This window comes from Heterodontus francisci, chromosome 2 (assembly GCF_036365525.1).
Source record: "Heterodontus francisci isolate sHetFra1 chromosome 2, sHetFra1.hap1, whole genome shotgun sequence".
NCBI classification, from domain to species: Eukaryota; Metazoa; Chordata; class Chondrichthyes; order Heterodontiformes; family Heterodontidae; genus Heterodontus; species Heterodontus francisci.
Genome location: NC_090372.1, coordinates 133,152,775 through 133,175,398, shown reverse-complemented (window position 1 = coordinate 133,175,398; position 22,624 = coordinate 133,152,775). Strand labels below are relative to the sequence as shown.

The window sequence follows — 22,624 nt, the reverse complement described above, 5'->3', positions numbered from 1 at the left end:
GAGGGTAATGTGGTTGATGTGGTGTACATGGACTTCCAAAAGTGCTTTGATAAAGTGCTTCATAATAGGCATGTCAGTAAAGTTGAAGCCAATGTAATAAAAGGGGTAGTGTCAGCATGGGCAAGAAACAGAGAATAATGGTGTTCAAGATCATGACGGACCTAGACAGAGTAGATGGAGAGAAACTGTTCCCCTTGGCAGAAGGGTCTAGACCAGAGGACACAGATTTAAGGTGATTGGCAAGAGAACCAAAGGCAACATGAGGAAAAACTTTTTTTACACAGTGAGTGGTTTAGGTCTGGAATGCACTGCCTGAGAGTGTGGTGGAGGCAGGCTCAATTATGGCTTTCTAAAGGAAATTAGATAAGTACTTGAAGGAAAAGAAATTGCAGGCTATAGGGAAAGGGCAGTGGAGTGGGACTAGCTAAACTGTTCTTGCAGAGAGCTGGCATGAACTCATTGGGCTGAATGGCCTCCTTCTGTGCTGTACTGTTTCTGTGATTCTTAGAGGCTGGATGATTGGTGACATGGGCTGCCCACTCTACACGTTGCTCATGCCAGTCCTCTGCCACCTGAACACACGTGAACAGCGTTCATACAATGAGAACCATGCTGTCACCTGGAAGATCATGGAGCAAACCATTGGCATTTTAAAGCAGCGGTTCTGCTGCCTGGATTACCTGAGGGGAGCCCTACAATACTCGCCAGAGCATGTCTCCAAATGTGTGGTGGTCTTCTGTGTGCTACACAACCGGTCTGTCATGAGGGCACAGACCTTGCCACCAGGCCTTCAGTGAGGACCCCAAGAGGAGGAGGAAGAGGAAGGGAGGAGGTATCCAGGACACCATTGCTTTGTGAGCATTTCATCAGACTCCAGTTTCCCTAAAATCACCCCCACATCACCACAATTGCCCACCCATCCATCTCTCTGCTTCTGACCATCTTACTCAGAATCCTGGAGTAAAAGATAGCCCCCAAAAAAATTCCATAACAACTTTATCTGACAACACTTCCAATAATACATATTGTTTGCTGTTGTGTATTCCCTTAGTGTTTGTCTTGTGGTGCTTTCGCTTGGGCTAGTGTTGCAACGCCAGTCTACCTCAGTGGCAGTATGACTGGTGGAGGGCTGCAGACTTTCAGTGGGGGAGACTACAAATGGCCTTGCAGGAGGCCCTCAAGCGACCCTGGCTCTTGTGGGCCTGGCTTTGGACTGCACCACTTCAACTCACATCTCATGAAAGAATTAAAAAAATGAGTGGTAACCTTCTGGGCTGGCTGGCTGACAGGCAACAGCAAGGACACTGGTGGAGTGCCAGTGGTGGGAGTATGAATGCTGTCATCCTGAGAGTGGACAGGAGGTTCATGCACCATGGAGCCACAGCCATGCCCCCAGGACACCTCAGCAATCCTAGTAAACATTAAGGGAATACACAAGAGTAAATAGTATGTATTATTGGAAGTGTTGTCAGATAAAGTTGTTATTGAATTTTTTTGGGGGCTATCTTTTATTCCAGGATTTTGAGTAAGCTGGTCGGAAGCAGAGAGAGGGATGGGTGGGCAATTGCAGTTATGTGGGGGTGATTTTAGAGAAACTGGAGTCTGATTAAATGCTCACAATCGTTTGCACAAATTGCGAGACAGCTGTGTAAGCATGCATGCCCCTTTGAGCAGTGGTATCCATAACCATGATGGAATCAACTGAGCTTGCATGGCAACAAGCATGGATCTCATGATCGCAATCTGAGCCTCCACTGCAACATTCAGACAGACCTGTGCTGCGGTGGAAGCTGAGACAGCAACCACCAGACATTCCATCGCGGCTGGGTCTGTAAGTGCTGTCATGGAATTGGCCACCATTTCCACATTGAAATGGATGGGCTCCAAGCTCTCTGCAAAGCTCTGTGCCAAGTTGGAGCCAGACTCCTCCATGTTGCGTGACATTGACAACAGGTTCTGTGACAGACTTGCTCATGTATCAAGCATCTTTGTTTTTTTCATGGGATGTGAACGTCGCTGACAAGACAAGCATTTGTTGCCCATCCCAAATGGTCCTTGAGAAAGTGGTGATGATCTGCAGTTCATGTGGTGTAGGTACACCCACAGTGCTGTTAGGAACGAAGTTCCAGGATTTTGACCCAGTGACAGTGAAAGAAAGGTGATATAGTTCCAAGTCAGGATGGTGTGTGGCTTGGAGGGGAACTTGCATGTGGTGGTGTTCCCATGTGCCTGCTGCCCTTGTTCTTCTAGTTGGTAGAGTTGCGGGTTTGGAAGGTGCTGTCAAAGTAGCCTTGGCAAGTTGCTGCAGTGCACATTGTAGATAGTCATAGAGTCATAGAGTTACAGCAGTGAAACAAGCCCTTCGGCCCACTGAGTCTGTGCCGACCATCAACCACCCATTTATACTAATCCTACATAAATCCCATATTCCCTACCAGATCCCCATCTTCCCTCAATGATGATTGACACTGTGCGCCACTCATAGAGGGAGTGAATATTTAAGGTAGTGGATGAATGCCAATCAAATGGAATGCTTTGTCATGGATGATGGCAAGCTTCTTGAGCATTGTTGGAGCTGCACCCATCTAGGCAAGTGGAGAGTATTTCATCACACTCCTGACTTGTGCCTTGAAGATGGTGGACAGGCTTTGGGGAGTCAGGAGGTGAGTTACTGCCACAGAATTCCCAGCCTCCCAGCCTTTGCCTTGCCTTGTTACAACAACATTGATATGGCTGGTCCAGTTACATTTCTGGTCAATGGTAACCCCACAGGATGTTGATGGTTGAAGATTCAGCAATGGTAATTCCATTGAATCGTCATGGGGAAATGGTTCTCTGTTGTTGGAGATGGTCATTGCCTGGCACTTGTGTGGCGTGAGTTTTACTTTCCAATTATCAGGCCAAGCCTGAATGTTTTCCAGGTCTTGCTGCATGCAGGCATGAACTGCTTCAGTATCTGAGGAGTCTCCAGTGGTACTGAACACTATGCAATCATCAGCGAACATCCCCACTTCTGACTTTGTGATGGAGGGAAGGCCATTGATGAAGCAGCTGAAGATGGTTGAGCCTAGGACCCTACCCTGCGGAACATCTGCACGATGTCCTGGGGCTGAGGTCAATGGCCTCCACTAACCAGAACCATCTTTGTTTGTGCCAGGTGTTACGGCCAAGTGGTGAGATTTGGGTGGTTCCCACTGTTCAACTCCCACCTGACCACAGCAAGTGTGTTTTGTTGTCAGGATTTAACCCCTTTGTGTTTTATTTGTCAAATAAACAGACAGCGAAAGTTTTTTTGTAGGTTTAACACAGAAAATCAATTATTTATTGATCAATATGCCTTATCCTAGGGGTTACCATTGACCAGTAACTGAACTGGAGTCGCCATATAAATACCGTGGCTACAAGAGCAGGTCAGAGGCTAGGAATCCTGAGGCGAGTAACTCACCCCCTGACTCCCCAAAGCCTGTCCACCATCTACAAAGCACAAGTCAGGAATGTGATGGAATACTCTCCACTTGCCTGGATGGGTGCAGCTCCAACAACATTCAAGAAGTTCGACACCATCCAGGACAAAGCAGCCCGCTTGATTGGCACCCCACCTGCAAACATTCACTCCCTCCACCACCGGCGCACAGTGGCAGCAGTGTGTACCATCTACAAGATGCACTGCAGCAATGTACCAAGGCTCCTTAGACAGCACATTCCAAACCCGCTACCTCTACCAACTAGAAGGACAAGCCAGCAAATGCATGGGAACACCACCACCTGCAAGTTCCCCTCCAAGTCACACACCATCCTGACTTGGAACTATATTGCCGTTCCTTCACTGTTGCTGGGTCAAAATCCTGGAACTCCCTTCCTAACAGCACTGTGGGTATACGTACCCCAAATGGACTGCAGCGGTTCAAGAAGGCAGCTCACCACCACCTTCTCAAGGGCAATTAGGGATGGGAAATAAATGCTGGCCTGGTCAGCGACGCCCACATCCCATGAATAAAAAAAATTCCTGAAATTATCGCTGACACTTTCATGCATTCGCTTGCACATACACAGACAAGAAGGGAGAGATAGTGAGGAAAAAGGGGTAAGCGATTCTAAGTGGGGGTATAAATTTTCGGGGGGTCATTATAAACCTGTTGAATTCTGTTGAATGTCAAATTCTTGTTGGTTGCAGCCCTGAGGGGTTAGTAGATTTCTCTCTTGGTTGAAAGTTCAGTTGAAGACAGTGGATCACTTCTAATTCACTGCCGTATAAAGTGTAGATGTCGAATCTACAGCAGGGTGCTCCCCTTCTGGTTTGCTGGAAACAAGCTTCTTGGATGCTGGTTTCTGGGTTTCTCTCTCTCTCCCCTCCGAGGGCTGCCCTTTCAATGTAAAATGTTTGTTACATCTTCTTCTGGTAGGAGACTCTTTGGACTCTCGCCCATGGTGATCACACAATGTCCCAAGATGTGGCTGTTTCACACCTTCTTTGTTTCAGAAGAACCCATTCAATTCAAAAGGGTCTCTTGATGGGTTCAGGATGAGAATAATCTGGTTATGATGTTTCCACTTCACACCTTCTTTGCTTTAGAAGAACGCATTCAATTCAGGAATGTGTCAGGATGGGTGTAATTGATACCTCTTAGCTTTGAAGGTATTCTTTGTCCCTGTCAGATAGTTTGAATATACAAAGGCCAAGTCCGTTTCCTTTGGCAGCCATTTTGGAACACATTGTTCACTTTTCAAAAGAAAAGAAAGGTGCAATTTTAAAAGACAAAGTCAATTTTAATAACTCTTCAGTTTTAGTCCATAATTTATATTGTCGCACTTCTTGTATGTGTGATATGATTCCAACCAATGGAGAGTTTTCCTTGATTCCTGTTGACTTCAGTTTTGCCAGGGCTTCTTGGTGCCACAGTTGGTCAAATGCTGGCTTGGTGTCAACGGCAGTCACTCCCACCTCACCTCTGAATTCAACTCTTTTGTCCATGTTTAGAACAAGGCTGTAATGAGGTGACATTAACATCACATCAACTGCACTACCCTCTTTATCTTCCTTGTTACTTCTTCAAAAAATTCGATTCAGTTGGCGAGACAAAATCTTTCTGTGGATAGGGCATACCTGGGCAATTTTCCACATTGTTGTGTAGATGCCAGTGTTTTAGATGTACAATAAGAGCTTGGCTAAGGGTGAGGCTAGTTTTGGAGCACAAGCGCGACAGCCGGAATGTTGTCAGGCCCGTAGCATTTTATGTATCCTGTACTTTCACCCGTTTCTTGATATCACGTGGAGTGAATCGAACTGTCTGCAGACTGGCATCTATGATTGTGGGGACCTCATGAGGAGGCTGAGATGGTTGCAAATGCTCAGTCTTGACATTTGCACTGATGTGCTGGGTTCTGCCATCATTGAGGATGGTGATGTTTTTGGAGCCTTCTCCTCCAGTTAATTGTTTAATTGTCCACTACTGGATGCGGCAGGAATGCAAAGCTTTGATTTGATCCGTTGGTTTTGGGATCACTTAGTTCTGTCTATTGCTGTTTAGCATGCATGTAGTCCTCTGTTGTCGCTTCACCGGGTTGGCACCTCTTTTTTAGTATGCCTCGTGCTGCTCCTGGAATGCACTCCTCACTGAACCAGGTTTGATCATCTGGCTCGATGGTAATGTTAAAGTGAGGGATATGCTGGACCGTGAGATTACAGATTCTGGTTAATACAGTTCTGTTGCAGCTGATGGCCCACAGCGTCTCATGGATGCCCAGTTATGAATTGCTAGATCTGTTCTGAGTCTGTCTCATTTAGCACCACACAACACGATGGAGAGTGTCCTGTGTCTCCACAAGGACTGTGCGGTGGTCATTCTTACCAATATTGTCATGGACAGATGCATCTGTGACAGGTGAATTGACATGGACGAGTTGAAGTTTTTCCTCCTTGTTGGTTCTCTCACCACCTGGCACTGGCCCGGTGTGGCATATATGTCCTTCAGATCTCGGCCAGCTCAGTCAGTGGTGGTGCTAATGAGCCACTGTAGGTGATGGATGTTGAAGTCCCTTATCCAGAGTACATTCTATGCCTTTGCTACCCTCAGTGCTTCATCCAAGTGGTGTTCAATATGGAGGAGTACTAATTCATCAGATGAAGGTGGGTGGTAGTCAGCAGGAGGTTTCCTTGCGCATGTTTGACCTGATACCATGAGATTTCGTGGGGTTCTGAGTCAATATTGAAAACTCCCAGAGCCACTCCTGACTGGAAACAGCTGTTCTGACACCCCTGAGACTGAAACTACTGGATTTTTGCAAAAGTCCACCTGGTTCACTATGCCCTTCAGGGAAGGGATTTTGCTATCCTTACTTGGTCTGACCCTACTTGTGACTCCAGACCGACAGCAATGTTGTTGTTGTTCTAGCCATGATCCCAAAGGACCATAGACATCACTCTCTATTAGAGAGAGACAGTAGGTAATGTATAGCTCGAGGGCACCACTCCTCAAGCACGGGGCGAGATGAGGAGGCAGGCCTCCAGAACTACCATAACTGGATTGGGGATTGAACCCACACTGTTGACATCTTTCTACACTTGCCATTAAACCAACTGAGCAATCCCCACCCCTCATCCCACATCAACATGGTTGGCTTTTAACTGCCCTCTGAAGTGACCTGGTGGGTCATACGAATTAGGAGCAGGAGTAGGCCGCTAGGCCCTCGAGCCTGCTCCGCTATTCAGTATGTTCATGGCTGAACTGATTACTCCACATTCTCACCTACCCCCGATAACATTTCACCCCCTTGCTTATCAAGAATCTATCTACCTCTGCCTTAAAAATATTCAAGGACTCTGCTTCCACCGCCTTTTGAGGTAGGTGGTAGGGTAATATAAGGACAGGTGAGGATGTGGTAGGAATGTGGGATTAGTGTAGGATTAATATAAAATGGGTGGTTAATGGTCGGCACAGACTCGGTGGGCCGAAGGGCCTGTTTCAGTGCTGTTTCTCTAAATCTAAAATCTAAAGTTCCAAAGACTCACGACCCTCTGAGAGAAAAAATTTCTCTTCATCTCTGTCTTAAATGCGTAACCCCTTATTTTTAAATAGTGAACCTAGTTCTAGATTCTCCCACAAGAGGAAACATCCTTTCCACATCCACCCTGTCAAGATCCCTCAGAATCCTATATGTTTCAATTAAGTCGCCTCTTATACTTCTAAACTCCAGTGGATACAAGCCTAGCCTGTTTTAAGGAGGAGGTAGATAAACTTTTGAAATCTCGGAGACGAGGGTTATGTGGAGCATGCCCGAAAACGGAGTTGAAGCCTGGGACAGATCAGCCATGATCTTATTGAATGGTGGGGTAGGCTTGAGGGGCTGAATGGCCTACTCCTGCTCCTATTTCTTATGTTCTTATGTCCAACCTTTCCTCATAAGACAACCTGCCCATTCCAGGTATTAGTCTAGTAAACCTTCCCTGAACTGCTTCCAACACATTTACATCCTTCCTTAAATAAGGAGACCAATACTGTGCACAGAACTCCAGATGTGGTCTCACCAATGCCCTGTATAACTGTAGCATAATCTCCCTACTTTTGTATTCAATTCCCCTCGCAATGAACAGTAACATTCGGATTAACTTTCCTAAGTACTTGCTGTATCTGCAGACTAACCTTATGCGATTCACTAGGACACCCAGATCCCTCTGCATCTCAGAGCTCTCATCATTTAGATAATATGTTTCTTTTTTATTCTTCCTGCCAAAATGGTCAATTTCACAATTTCCCACATTATACTGCATTTACCAGATCTTTCATCACTCACTTAACTGATCTATAGCCCTTTGTAGCCTCCTTATGTCCTCTTCACAATTTACTTTCCTGCCTATCGTTGTGTCATCAGTAAATTTAGCAACCATATCTTCGGTCCCTTCATCCAAGTCATTTATATAAATTGTAAAACGTTGAGGCCCCAGCACTGATCCCTGTGGCACATCACTCGTTACGTCTTGTCAACCAGAAAATGACCCATTTATGTCTGCTCTGTTTCCTGTTAGATAGCCAAGCTTCTCTCCATGCCAATACGTTACCCCCTACACCATGAGCTTTTATTTTTCACCGGTGGGACAGGACGTATCCAGGGATGATGCTGGAGGAATCTGGGACATTGACTGTACGGTATGGTGCAGTGAGGATGACTATGTCGGGCTGATGCATAGGACAGCTCTCCCAATTTTGGCACAAGTCCCCATATGTTTGTGAGGAGGATTTTGATGGGTTTAGGGGCAATCAGATTCTGAACAAAGGACTGTGCTATGCAGCTCTTGGCCTGGAGCTGAAAGTTAAAATGCAGAAGGTTAACTATTACAGTTAACAGTTAATCAGAGAGAAAGATATGCCAAAAAAAGGAAGTCAGCTCACAAAAGGTAGAGCTCAGTCTTATTTCCTCTCCAATTTTTGAGGATTAAGGTAAGGTTGAGTTAAGTAAGTAGAATTTGCTTTGACTGTTACTCTGTATGTTCATTTGCTGTCTGAAATAAAGCAGCTCCATCATTTGTATCTAGTCTTGTCCCACCCAAGTGGTTTAGTCCAATTTTGAAAGGTTAGAAGAAGGATGCATGGGAACATGTAAAGGACACATTGTCCAGTTAAGACCATGGGAGATCCTGGTGTTACACCCATGGGTTTGCACTGTCATAATTAGATATTGGCCAGTACTGGCATATTCCTAAACGCATTTTGTTCAGATGTTCATGGGAGTAACCAAACTTGTAATGGGCACATTTTCAGTTTGGTACATAAGCAAATCGCAGGTGTACACACAAAAACTTGTAGCAGTTTCTAGGGCATATGTGGTAGTATGCCAAATACAATAGTATCTGTCGCACCAGCCTCTGAAAGAAGTTGGACAAGCAAATTTTGTGATGTACTGAGCAGAACTATAATTTTTTTGAACCAGTGACTTGCAATAAGGTAATACTGTACTTTCAAAACAACAGTTTTTTAACATAGTAAAATTCAAAAATGCACACCACTGCTTTAAAGTTTGTGTACTTATCATTGACCTTTCCTAAAATTGAAATAATTGGGTTTTTGATATCAAGAATTGCTTTTTTTAGAATACACCAGTTTTGTTCACAGGTTACTTGCAACAGATCACTGCAACTTTCTATTTTGATCATTAATAATTATCATGCAAATTGCTCCATATCTTTGGTAACAAGAACTACTTACTATTTTGACAGACAACTTCCACAATATCGAAAGAACTACATGATATAACAAGAGAATGTTCTGAAATTAGACAACTCACAACAGAATCTTCCAGTGTCCTTCCTTCTGCTCCTCCTTCTCCTCCTGCTCCTCCAGACTTCCCAAAAACTGAAAAGTTTGCTAGCAAATCTGTTGCTACCGCAGAAGAGGCACGAACCGCATTATTGGAAGCAATTCAGTCTGGCACTGGTGCAGCGCGCCTAAGAAAGGTATGATTTCTTTAAAAAGTGCACATGGTTTTATATATTGGAACGTAAGTTCATAACTCTTGCACTGTTTTCTTCTCCTCTACCTAATTAAATCCTCCTGGTTAATTGGTGATTAGGTGGTTCCCACAGAGAGGGGTGAATTCGGGCGGCACAGTGGCGCAGTGGTTATCACTGCAGCCTCACAGCTCCAGCGACCCAGGTTCAATTCAAGGTACTGCCTGTGTGGAGTTTGCAAGTTCTTCCTGTGTCTGCGTGGGTTTTCTCCGGGTGCTCCGGTTTCCTCCCACAGCCAAAAGACTTGCAGGTTGGCAGGTAAATTGGCCATTATAAATTGTCCCTAGTATAGGTAGGTGGTAGGGAAATATAGGGACAGGTGGGGATGCGGTAGGAATATGGGATTAGTGTAGGATTAGTATAAATGGGTGGTTGATAGTCGGCACAGACTTGGTGGGCCGAAGGGCCTGTTTCAGTGCTGTATCTCTAAATAAAATAAATAAATAATAGTTGAAGAATGTTATCCAGAGATAGTATATCCCACTTCCATTTCACCCATTTCCCAGTTGCCAACTTCAGACCTGCATTGCTGGAGGACAGGGAGCAGGTTAGATGATGTGCACGCAAGGCTGAATTAGTAAGGGAAAATGGAGAAACCTCAGAAAAATAATCTTGGGGCCAAAATTCTATGGGTGCCTCTAGCCTAAGTTTGCTAAAATCCCAAGGAAAATGGGGAAGAACTTGTCTCAGAAATTTCCTCTACCTTGATCCATTCCTTACAATGTAAAAACAGCCAGGGCGTCGGCATGGGGGTGGAGGGGTGGGGGGCGGGGTGGTGATGGGGGTGTGGGAGGGGTACGAGGAGTAGTTACAACATAAACTGGGATTTCCCTTTCCTGAGCCTGAAAGGGGACTTGGTGTACTAGCAGTAGCTGGTTTGCTGTGTGAGTGCAGGATTACAGGCCTCCACAAGAGTGTATGTAGGTGCCACCAGGCAAAGCAAGCTGCTTGGACTCCCAAGGTGCAGATTTTGACAGATCAGCTTGCTTGTTCTGGGTGGCTGATAGGACCACGATCAGGGGTTGGAAAACCGTGGCCAAAACGCCATGCCTCTCCCCCTTATGCAGACACTGCCGCTTTGGGCAGGTAGGTGCTGGAGATATGCCCAAAGTCATGCTTGCACCTGCTAGACACATGCTATTGGAATGGCATATGCTTCCTACTGATTCTGCAAACTCTAGAAAGATTTTAAGCAAAGGGCACACAATATTGTACACAATAGCATTGTAATCCTCAGGATTATGAGCCAAGGAATTTCAGGGCCAGGTTTAACATAGTTACATGGTCAATATTTTTTTCTTCAGCATGGGGCAGTAAGATTCACAACTCATTTTTCTTTTTCTCTTCCTTAAATTGTGGTCATATTGACATGGTTTAAAGGGAGAGGCAACAAGTGGTGAAGAGGCTGAATTTATTGATTTTGGGAGTATTGTTGTTTCTAAGCTGGAAAAAGAATCTGCAAAATTGGGGGTTCATTCTTTTGTACTGTTCCTTGGGGGTGTTCAGTGCAATTGAAGTCTACAATCCTCTCAGCAGAATTGATGTTCCAAGGTACTGTTATTGTTGGCTTATTTGGAGAAAGATGGACATAGTGCACTACTGAATGCTATGGAGGTGAGGTATTGGGCAGAATTTTCAATCCCGGTCACGATCCCAATGTTGGGATGAAATGCGGGTCGGGAACCTGGAAATGGCGGGGGCTTTTTTGTTATAACCCTCTTGGGACGAAATTGTCCTGTCATGCAGAATGTTTCTGGAAATTTTAAAGGAGCAGTAGCCTAACTGATTTGAACCTTCCAGGGAAGTAGTGCAAGAATTCCACAACCTGCTGCAAGAGAACATACAACTGTACCCCTAGCCAGGCGCAGTACAGTTGGTGACAATCAAGGTCACTACAGGCTTAAATATTTTCACCTTACAATTATCTCCAGGGTCCACTGAAATAAGTGATATCTATCAGTCAGCAGTACATTGCTGCATAATATAGATTAGTGATGCCCGATTGTAAAGAGCCACCTTTCGGAGCAGCATGTTTATGCCATCAGGTTCTCCAGAATAGTAGGATGTTCCAGAGTCCATGGAGTAGTTGGTTCCACCCATGGTTCAGCTGAAAAGGGGTGTCCCTACATGAACCATATGAGCTTCTACCTAATTAGTGTGCAAGTTGTATATAATTATTTACACCAGCTCATGCAAGTCACAGCCAAATTTCCAGGTAGAACTCATAATTTCTTCTTTTTACACCAATCCACCATTCACCAGTCTCGATTTCATATTAGGGAGGTATTACAATCAGGTGAGGAGGGGTCAAACAGCTCCCCTCTTTTCCCTCTCCTTGTTTGACCACAACAGATTTATTTCTTTTTTAAGTGGATATACTTGCTAATTCAGTGAGTGTTAAGTTGCTTGCATATGTGATCATAAAAAGAGCCAATTGGTCAAGTTTTCTTGAGTTTAACAAAGAACGAGGCTAGCTTTATTGTATTTGAACCAATCTAAGTAAAATAATAAAATACACTCCAACTTTTACACACATACAAATGGGTTACAGAGTGGGGAAGGATAGTTTGGTCGAATTAGAGTGCAGAGAAATAAGAAGAGTAAACAGGCTGTGGAGGTTGGTGACTCGGCTGGCTTCAGGCTGAATTCGGTGATCGTGCGACTTTCCTTTCTTTAGGAGAAAGCAATGTGACTGATATCCTTCGCGAGGCAGTCTCTGTCTGTTGTTTCCGGAAAATTCTCTGCTCTCAGTAGCTCCCCTGTCAGTCTTAAGTCATTAAGCACTGTGAGCATTGATTGGTGATCAGACGAACACAATCAAACACAGATCAATTAAACCACTGAACACTACAGTCTGCAGCAGGGAATATGCCTCGATGCTCACAGTCAACAGACAGAGATCAAAGCTTGCAATGTTTGAGTGGTTCGTCTCCACCTCTTTAATATTCAGGTTTCTAGCTGGTGGATTAATAAAATCATCATTCAACCTAGCACCATTTTGTGACACCTCCACACCACACAAAATGAAATGCAATGATAGGAGCATTTCATTACAAGGTTGTAAATTAATAAAATGTTGCGCACACATTCATCCTCAAATAATCTTATCAATCTGACACTGCCATAGCTGTATTGTGGTTTAGTTTTCATTCGGGATGATTCTGTGCTGAGTTAGGCTCTGGATATAGCATCAGCTATATATCAGCATTCAAGTCTTCAGAAGAAGGAATTTTCCTCCACACAAGATCAGGTGGCAGGTTGTTCAACCTTGCCCGTCTAAGAGCGAAGTCCAAAGTACGGAAAGTCCTCATCAGGGAATTCCTCTTTGCTGACGATGCTGCTTTAACATCTCACACAGAAGAGTATCTGCAGAGTCTCATCGACAGGTTTGTGGCTGCCTGCAACGAATTTGGCCTAACCATCATCCTCAAGAAAATGAACATCATGGGACAGGACGTCAGAAATGCTCCATCCATCAATATCGGCGACCACGCTCTGGAAGTGGTTCAAGAGTTCACCTACCGAGGCTCAACTATCACCAGTAACCTGTCTCTAGATGCAGAAATCAACAAGCGCATGGGAAAGGCTTCCACTGCTATGTCCAGACTGGCCAAGAGAGTGTGGGAAAATGGCGCACTGACACGGAACACAAAAGTCCGAGTGTATCAAGCCTGTGTCCTCAGTGCCTTGCTCTATGCCAGCGAGGCCTGGACAACGTATGTCAGCCAGGAGCGACGTCCCAATTCATTCCATCTTCGCTGCCTCCGTAGAATACTTGGCATCAGGTGGCAGGACCGTATCTCCAACACAGAAGTCCTTGAGGCGGCCAACACCCCCAGCTTATACACACTACTGAGTCAGCGGCGCTTGAGATGGCTTGGCCATGTGAGCCGCATGGAAGATGGCAGGATCCCCAAAGACATATTGTACAGCGAGCTCGCCACTGGTATCAGACCCACCGGCCATCCATGTCTCCACTTTAAAGACGTCTGCAAACGCGACATGAAGTCCTGTGACATTGATCACAAGTCGTGGGAGTCAGTTGCCAGCATTCACCAGAGCTGGCGGGCAGCCATAAAGGCGGGGTTAAAGTGTGGCGAGTCAAAGAGACTTAGCAGTTGGCAGGAAAAAAGACAGAAGCGCGAGGGGAGAGCCAACTGTGTAACAGCCCCAACAAACAAATTTTTCTGCAGCACCTGTGGAAGAGCCTGTCACTCTAGAATTGGCCTTTGTAGCCACTCCAGGCGCTGCTCCACACACCACTGACCACCTCCAGGCGCTTACCCATTGTCTCTCGAGATAAGGAGGCCAAAGAAGAAGAAGATAGCATCAGCTGTCAAATTGGTTTTCCCTGCAATGTGGATAATCTTTAGATGGTAAGGTTGCAAAAGCAGGCTCCATCAAAATAGCCTTGCATTCTGGGTTTTGAATTTCTCCACAAATGTCAAACGATTGTAGTCGGTATAAGCTACGGTCTCTCTATATCCATTTCGGACATATATTTCAAAGTGATTAAGAGCCAGTAACAGTTCCAGAGTTTCCTTCTCCACAGTAGAGTATCTGTTTTAATGTCTGTTTAATTTCTTGGAAAAATACCCTACTGGCCTCTCAATGCCTGACTCATCATCTTGGAGCAGGATGGCACCTCCCTAAGTCACTAGCATCAACTGCAGCTTTAAATGGTTTGTTAAAGTTTGGAGCTGCCAGCACAGGCTCATTGGTTAAAATGGCTTTCAGCCTCTCGAAAGCTGTTTGGCACCTCCTTGACCAAACTACTTTCACTCTTTTCTGTAACATGTCTGTCAGTGAAGCAGCTATAGTGCTGAAGTTTGGGACAAACTTGCGGTAAAACCTACACATCCCCAAACATCACATTATTTCCCGTTTGGTCAAGGGGACAGGAAAATCCATCAATGCCTGTACCTTTGCTGATCTGGGTGGCATCCGCCCTTGACCCACAAAATGCCCTAGGAGGTTATCTGAGCTTTAGTGAACTCGCTGTTTGCAAGATTTACCACTAGGTCAGCAGACTGTAACCTTCAGAAGAGGGCTTTTAACTGGTCTAGGTGATTTCCCCCCAGGTATCACTGTATTACTAACAGATCATACAGGTACACCACACAGTTGGGTAGGCCAGCCACTACCTGGTTCATCAGCCTTTGGAAGGTGACTGGGACATTTCGTAAACCAAATGGCATCACCTGGCACTGGAATAAGCTGCCTGTGGTAACAAAAGCCGAGATCTCTTTAGCTCGGGTGGTTAAGGAAACCTGCCAGTATACTTTTAACAAGTCTATTTTTGTTATGTAGAGGGCATTTTCTACTCTAACGATACAGTCTTCCAGGTGGGGAATTGGGTAGGAGTCATCTCTGGTCACTGCATTAACCTCGCTGTAATCAATGCAAAGCCTTGTTGAACCATCGGGCTTCGGTAAAAGCACAATTGGGAAACTCCAGCTGCTCTGACTGGGCTCAATCAGCTTGTGCTCCAGCATGCACTGAATTTCCTCCCGAACCTGGGTCAGTTTCCCGGGTCCTAGGCGATAGGGATTTTGCTTTATGGGAGGGGTATCTCGTACTTCCACATCATGTAGGGCTAGGGTCGTGCACCCTGGTTTGTCCCTGCAGATCTCTTTAAACGCCATGAACAGCCTTGCTAGGTCTCCTTTCTGTTCTGTGTTTAAATAGGAGAGTACGATGTACTAATTTCCCTAACATTTCAGTGTTAGATAACTGGACGGTAGGGAGGTTTGATTTGGGAATCCTGCAGGCCTCCGCCTAACTCATCCTCACTGTCCCTTTCGCCCTCCTCTTTCCTAACTGCCTGATAGATCAAGTTATTTCACTTATTCTAGGAAGGTACTGGCCTCGAATGTGGACATTTTAGTACTCTAGCACTGAAAACTACAAGAAAGCCTGTATTGAAGTTTTTAAAAAATTATTGCTGGGATCAATTTGGTTTCTTGCTTCCAGTTTGTCATTTGTCTTTGGATTTGATCGTGACATAGAGCTCCCAAATTTTTTTTATAATCTGTTAAGGAGGAGTTTTCCCTCTCCTTGTTTGACCACAACAGATTTTTTTTTAATGTGGATATACTTGCCAATTCATTTCATGTTGACTTTTTTGCGCACGTGATCATAAAAAGAGCCATTCGGACAGGTTTTCTTGAGTTTTACTAAGAAAGAGGCTAGCTTTATTGTACTTAAACCAATCTAACAATAAAATATGCTCCAACTTTCATACATACACACACACGCACACAAATAGGTTACAGGGTGGAGAAAGATAGATTGGTCAAATTAGAGTCCAGAGAAATAAAAGGAATATATAGTATGTGGAGGTTGGTGACTCAGCTGGCTTCAGGCTGAATTTTGTGGTTGTGCGACTTTCCTTTGATGGTCCTGAGGCTTCTGGTTTGTAGGTGTGGGCACTGATTCATTGGTTCTCCGGGAGACAGCAATGCGGCTGATCTCCTTCAAGTGGGGGGGGGGATCTCTGCCTGTTATTTACGTAAAGTTCTCTACTCTCAGCAGCTCCCCTATCAGGCTTAATCCATTAAGCACAGTGAGCATTGATCAGTGAACAGACTCACACAATAAAACACAGATCGATTAAACCACTGAACACTACAGTCTGCAGCAGGGAATATGCCTTGGTGCTCACAGTCAGCAGACAGAGTTTGAAGCTTGCAATGTTTGAGTGGTTCATCTCCACCAGTTTAATGTTCAGGTTTCCAGCCGGTGGATTAAAAATATCATCATTCGACCTAGCACATTTTCATGACAGAGGGCTGATTCCTGGAGCATCAAGGCTACCCACTCATCTCTTAGTGTATTATTTCTCTTTAGCTTCTATACACACAAGGCCATCATAAATTTACAATTGGTATTTTGAAGAAGTACATCTGGTGCTTGGATACAACATGGACATTCTGCAGTATCAGCCAGTCAAAATATCCAGGATCATTGTGACTTGATGCATTTTGCACATCACCATAGAAAGGTATGCGCTTGGAGGACATACACATCATCGCAATCTTGAGGAGGCCAAAGAAGCACAGGAGATTGCCCTGCAAAGCTCTTTGCCAGAGATTGTCCATGGCCTAATACAGGATGCTTTATTCCAGACAGAATAACTCTCACCATCCAACTACAAACACCATATTCCCTGTCCCCCGATAATGAGAATCCTCAACAGCCCACCTTGCTCATCACCATTTCTCTTTGCACATCTCAGCCCCTGCAATGAAACTCAGCAAACTGGGCAACAGTTGTGGCTGAATCATTCATCAAGGAAATAGCTAGGTGTCTGTGACCCTAGTGCCTGCTTTTTTTTATTCATTCTTGGGATGTGAGCATCGCTGCAAAGGCCAGCATTTATTACAGAATTGGGAGAGAGTGTCAAGATTTTGACCCAACGACAGGGAAAGAATGGTGAGATAGTTGCAAGTCAAGATGGTGTGTGATTTGGAGAGAAATTTGTAGGTGGTGGTGTTCCCATGTGCCTATTGCCTTTGTTCTTTTAGGCAGAAAAGATTGTGGGCTTGGAATGAGAACAGAAAGTGCAAGAAATACTCAGCATCTGTGTAGATAGAAACAGAGTTAACATTTCAGGTCTTTTAAGCTTCATCAGAACTTGTAAAAGTTAGAAAGGTAACAGTCTTTGAGCGAGTGAAAGGGGATGGGGGGGGTAAGAAGAAAAAGAGGGAAGGTCTGTGATAGGACGGACGGGGGAGAGATTAAATGACAGATGTCATGGAACAGAATGCAAATGGAGTGCAAATAGTGATGGTGAAAGACAAAACATGAGTCCAGAGAGAGTGCTAATGGCAGAATAATGAACAGCTCTGTACGATAGCAAAAGCATGAAAAACAAGTTTAAGACTAGAACATGGTTAAAAAAATAAATATAAATTTTAAAAAAGAATATATATATCCAGTGCCTAAATGGAAGATGATGTGCTGTTCCTCGAGCTTGCATTGATGTTCACTGGAACACTGCAGCAGGCCCAGGACAGAAATGTGGGCATGAGAACAAGGTAGTGAATTAAAATGGCAAGCAACTGGAAGCTCGGGATCATGCTTGCGGACTGAGTGGAGGTGTTCTGCAAAGTGGTCACCCAATCTGCATTTCGTCTCTCCAGTGTAGAGGAGACTGCATTGTGAGCAGCGAATACAGTATACTAAATTGGAAGAAATACAAATAAATGGCTGCTTCACCTGGAAGGAGTGTTTGGGGCCTTGAATGATGAGGAGAGAGGAGGTAAAAGAGCAGGTATTACACTTCCTGCGATTGCATGGGAAGGTTTCAAGGGAAAGAGATGACGTGTCGGGGGTGATGGAGGAGCGGACCAGGGTGTCGCGGAGGGAACGGTCCCTTCGGAATGCTGACAGGGGAGGAGAGGGGAAGATATGTTTGGTGGTGGCATCACGCTGGAGGTAGTGGAAATGGCGGAGGATGATCCTTTGGATGTGGAGGCTGATGGGGTGGAAAGTGATGACAAGGGGAACCCTGTCGCAGTTCTGAGAGGGAGGGGAAGGGGGTGAGGGCGTAAGTGCGGGAAATGGGTCGGACACGGTCGAGGGCCCTGTTAACCACAGTGCGGGGGATTCGTTGTTTGAGGAAAAAGGAAGACATGTCAGAGGCGCTGTTGTGGATATGGAAGATGCTGTCGAAGGAGCCTTGGCGAGTTGCTGCAGTGCATGTTGGTACACCCTGCTGCCACTGTGCACTGTTGGTGGAGGGAGTGATTTTTTAAGGTGGTGGATGGGATTCTGATCACGTGGGCTGCTTTGTTTTGGATGGTGTTGAGATTCTTGAGTGTTTTTGAAGCGACACTCATCCAGGCAAGTGGATTGTATTCCATTTCACTTCTGACTTGTACCTTGTAGATGGTGGACAGGCTTTGGGGAGTCAGGAGGTGAGTTATTCTCTGCAGAATTCCCAACCTCTGACCTGCTCTTGCAGCTGCAGTATTTATATGGCTGATCCAGTTAAGTTTTGGTCAGTGGTAATCCCAATATGTTGATGTTGGGGGATTCAGTGATGGTAATGCCATTGAATATCAAGGAAAGATGGTTAGATTCTCTCTTGTTGGAGATGGTCATTGCCTGGCACTTGTGTTGCACGAATGTTACTTGCCACTTATCAGGCTAAGCCTGAACGTTGTCCAGGTGTTGCTGCCTGCAGGGAGGGCAGATACTGAACACTGTGCAATCATCAGCGAACATACTCACTTCCGACCTTATGTTGGAGGAAAGGCTACCATTGTGCTTCTACTATGAGCTGTGTGACAAATCTAAATGAAATAGGAGGAGACACTCCTGGCCTTCCCACCTCAATTTCTGGAAACCTAGACACCCCACAAAACTGATGGTGGGTGCTTGCGCCAAAGCTTTCCATTGATCAAAAGGGTTTGAAGTGGCCTGGCAGCAAGCTGAAAACTGGGCTGAAAGTAGGTCGTAATTTTTTTTTAAACTTTGTTTTTTGGGCCTGAAGTCCTTCTGACAGAAAGCCCCATGGCCAGTGGACAGGGTTTCTTCTCAAGGTATGATGGTGGACGGGCAATGGCTAGCATTTAAATAATTAATTTACATTTTTACAACAAATTTACATTCCTTTGAGGCACAAAAACTCAGCAGGAAAAAGTGATCCAACCATGACTAACAAGAGAAGTTAAAGATTGTATTAGATCAAAGGAAGAGGCTTATAAAGTTACCAGGAAAAGTAGTAAGTCTGAGTATTGAGAGCATTTTAGAATTCAGCAAAGGAGGACCAACAAACCGATAATGAAAGAGAAAATAGAATATGAAAGTAAACTAGCGAGAAATATTAAAAACAGACTATAAAAGCTTCTATAGGTATGTAAAAGGAAAAGATTAGCAAATACAAATGTGGGCCCACTACAGGCAGAGACAGAAGAATTTGTAATGGGGAATAAGGAAATGGCAAAGAAACTAAACAAATACTTTGTGTCTGTCTTCATGGAGGAAGATACAAAAACCTCCCTGGAATACTAGAAAACGACGGGACAAGTGAGAATGAGGAACTGAAAGAAATTAGTATTCGTAAAAAAGTAGTACTGGAAGAATTATTGGGACTGAAAGTTGATAAATGCCCTGGATCTGATGATGGAAATTCCAGAGTGTTGAAAGAGGTGGCTGTAGAGATAATGGATGCATTGGTGGTCATCCAAAATTCTATAGATTCTGGAGCAGTTCCTGCAGATTGGAAGGTAGAAAATGTTGTTAATCTGTTAATTGTGTAGCAATTGTTTGATTATATGCAGATGGAGGGTGTTAACTGGGGTCTTACTTGAACACTTATAAGCAGACACATACTGAGACTGGTGAAGGGTTTTGAGTGAGGAGCGGCATGTTTGTTATCCTTTTACTCTGCACAATAAATGTGAAACTGAGGAAAGAGAGGCTCCAGCATTATCCTTCCATAGCAAGTTTTCTGGAGTTCATCAAATGTAATCCCACTATTTAAGAAAGGATGGAGAGAGAAAACGGGGAACTACAGACCTGTTAACCTGGCATCGGTAGTAGGTAAAATGCTAGAATCTATTATAAAGGATGGGATAACTGGACACTTAGAAAATAATGGTAGGACTGGCCAGCGTCAACATAGATTTCGTGTTTGACAACCCTGTTGAAGTTTTTTGAGAATGTAACTAGCAGAATAGATAAGGGGGAAACCAGTGGATGCGGTATATTTGGATTTTCAGTCGGCTTTTGATAAGGTCCCACTCAGGAACCATAGAAAAATTACAGCACAGAAGGAGGCCTTTCAGCCCGTTGTTTCCGTGCCGGTTGAAAAAACGAGCCACCCAATCTAATTCCACCTTCCAGCACCTGCAGGTTACAGCACTTTAGGTGCATGTCCCGGTACCTCTTAAGAGAATTGAGGGTTTCTGCCTCCACCACCATTCCTGGCAGCGAATTCCAGACACCCACCACCCTCTGGGTGAAAACGTTTTTCTTCATGTCCCCTCTAATCCTTCTACCAATCATCTTAAATCTGTGCCCACTGGTAATTCACCTCTCTGCCAGGGGAAACAGGTCCTTCCTGTCTATCTAGGCCCCTTGTATTTTTGTACACCTCAATTAAGTCACCTCCCAGCCTCCTCTGTTCTAAGGAAAACAACCCGAGCCTATCCAATCTTTCTTCATTGCTGCAACTTTCAAACCCTGGCAACATTCTTGTAAATCTCCTCTGCACTCTCTCCAGAGCAACCATGTCCTTCCTGTAATGTGGCGACCAGAACTGTACACACTCCAGCTGTGGCCTAACCCACGTTTTATACAGTTCCAGCATTACATCCCTGCTTTTGTATTCTATAGCTCGGCCAATAAAGGAAAGCATTCCATATGCCTTCATTGCTTTATCTACCTGTCCTGCCACCTTTAGGGACCTGTGGACATGCACTCCAAAGGTCTCTCACTTCTTCTACCCCTCTCAATACCCTCCTGTTTATTGTGTGTTCTTTTGCTTTGTTTGCCCTTCCCAGGTGCATTACCTCACACTTCTCTGGATTGAATTCCATTTGCCACTTTTCCGTCCACTCAACCAAACCATTGATATAATTCTGGAGTCTCCTGCTATCCTCTTCGCTGTCAACTACATGGCCAATTTTTGTGTCATCTGCAAATTTCCCAATCACGCCTCCCACATTTAAGTCTAAATCAAGGTTAGTAAGTAAAATTAGAGCACATGGGATTTGGGCTAATATATTGGCATGGATTGAGAATTGGTTAACAGACAGAAAACAGAGAATAGGAATAAATGGGTCATTCTTAGGTTGGCAGGCCGTGACTAGTGGGGTACCGGAAGGGTCAGTACTAGGGCCCCAGCTATTCACAATCTATAGCGATGATTTGGATGTGGGGACCAAATGTAATACTTCCATGTTTGCTGGTGACACAAAACTAGGTGGGAAGGTGAGTTATGAGGAGGGTGCAAAGAGGATTTAGACAGGCCAAGTGAGTGGGTAACAGCATGGCAGATGGAAGATAATGTGGAAAAATGTGAAGTTATCCAGTTTGGTAGGAAAATTAGAAATCCAGAGTATTTCTCAAATGGTGAGAGATTGGGAAGTGTTGATGTCCAAAGGGACCTTGGTGTCCTTGCTCATTAGTCACTGCAAGCTAACATGTAGGTGCAATAAGCAATTAGGAATGCAAATTGTATGCTGGCCTTTATTACAAGAGGATTTGAGTACAGGAGTAAAGAAATCTTGCTGCAATTGTATAGAGCCTTGGTGAGACCGCACCTGGAACATTATGTACAGTTCTGATCTCCTTACCTAAGGAAGAAGGATATACTTGCCATAGATGGAGTGCAGCAAAGGTTCACCAGACTGATCCCTGGGATGGCGGAATTGTCACATGAGGAGAGATTGAGGAGACTGGGCCTGTATTCTCTAGAGTTTAGAAGAATGAGAGGTGATCTTATTAAGGGATACAACATTTTTACAGGGCTCAACAGAGTAGATGCAGGAAGGATGTATCCCCTGGCTGGGGAGGGTCTAGAACCAGGGGACATAATCTCAGAATAAGAGGTAGGCCATTTAAGACAGAGATGAGGAGGAATTTCTTCACTCAAAGGGTGGTGAATGTGTGGAATTCTCCACCCCAGAGGAGGCTCAGTCATTGAGTATATTCAAGACAGAGATTGATAGATTTCTGTATATTAAAGAAATCAAGGGATATGTGGATCATGTAGGAAAATGGCATTGAGATAGAAGATCAGCCATGATCTGGTTTAATGGCGGAGTAGAGTTGAGGGGCTGAATGGCCTACTCCTGCTCCTATTTCCTATGTTCCCTATGTTCCTCTGCCCTCATTTACTGTACAGTACAGGCCTCCAAACAGTCAGCAAGAGATAGAGGAGCTGATATGTAGGCAAATCTCTGAGAGGTGTAAAAATAATAGGGTAATAATAGTAGGGGATTTCAACTTCCCCAATATTAACTGGGATAGTCTTAGTGCAAAAGGCTTAAAAGGGACAGAATTCTTAAAATGCATACAGGAGAGCTTTTTGAGCCAGTATGCAGAAAGTCCTACAAGAGAAGGGGCAGTACTGTGGCGCAGTGGTCAGCACTGCAGTCTCACAGCTCC

General features: G+C 44.7%; 1 protein-coding gene across 8 annotated transcripts in view; it reads left to right on the top strand.

Annotated features, from left to right (window-relative positions):
- The window catches only part of cobl (cordon-bleu WH2 repeat protein), a 559,613-nt gene that overhangs the window by 516,010 nt on the left and 20,979 nt on the right, over positions 1-22,624 (top strand). For all 8 annotated transcript variants that reach the window (XM_068011045.1, XM_068011049.1, XM_068011098.1 and 5 more), the window contains one exon: positions 9,212-9,448. In XM_068011045.1, the coding sequence (XP_067867146.1) occupies positions 9,212-9,448 (237 nt within the window). The remainder of the gene's footprint in view (positions 1-9,211; positions 9,449-22,624) is intronic.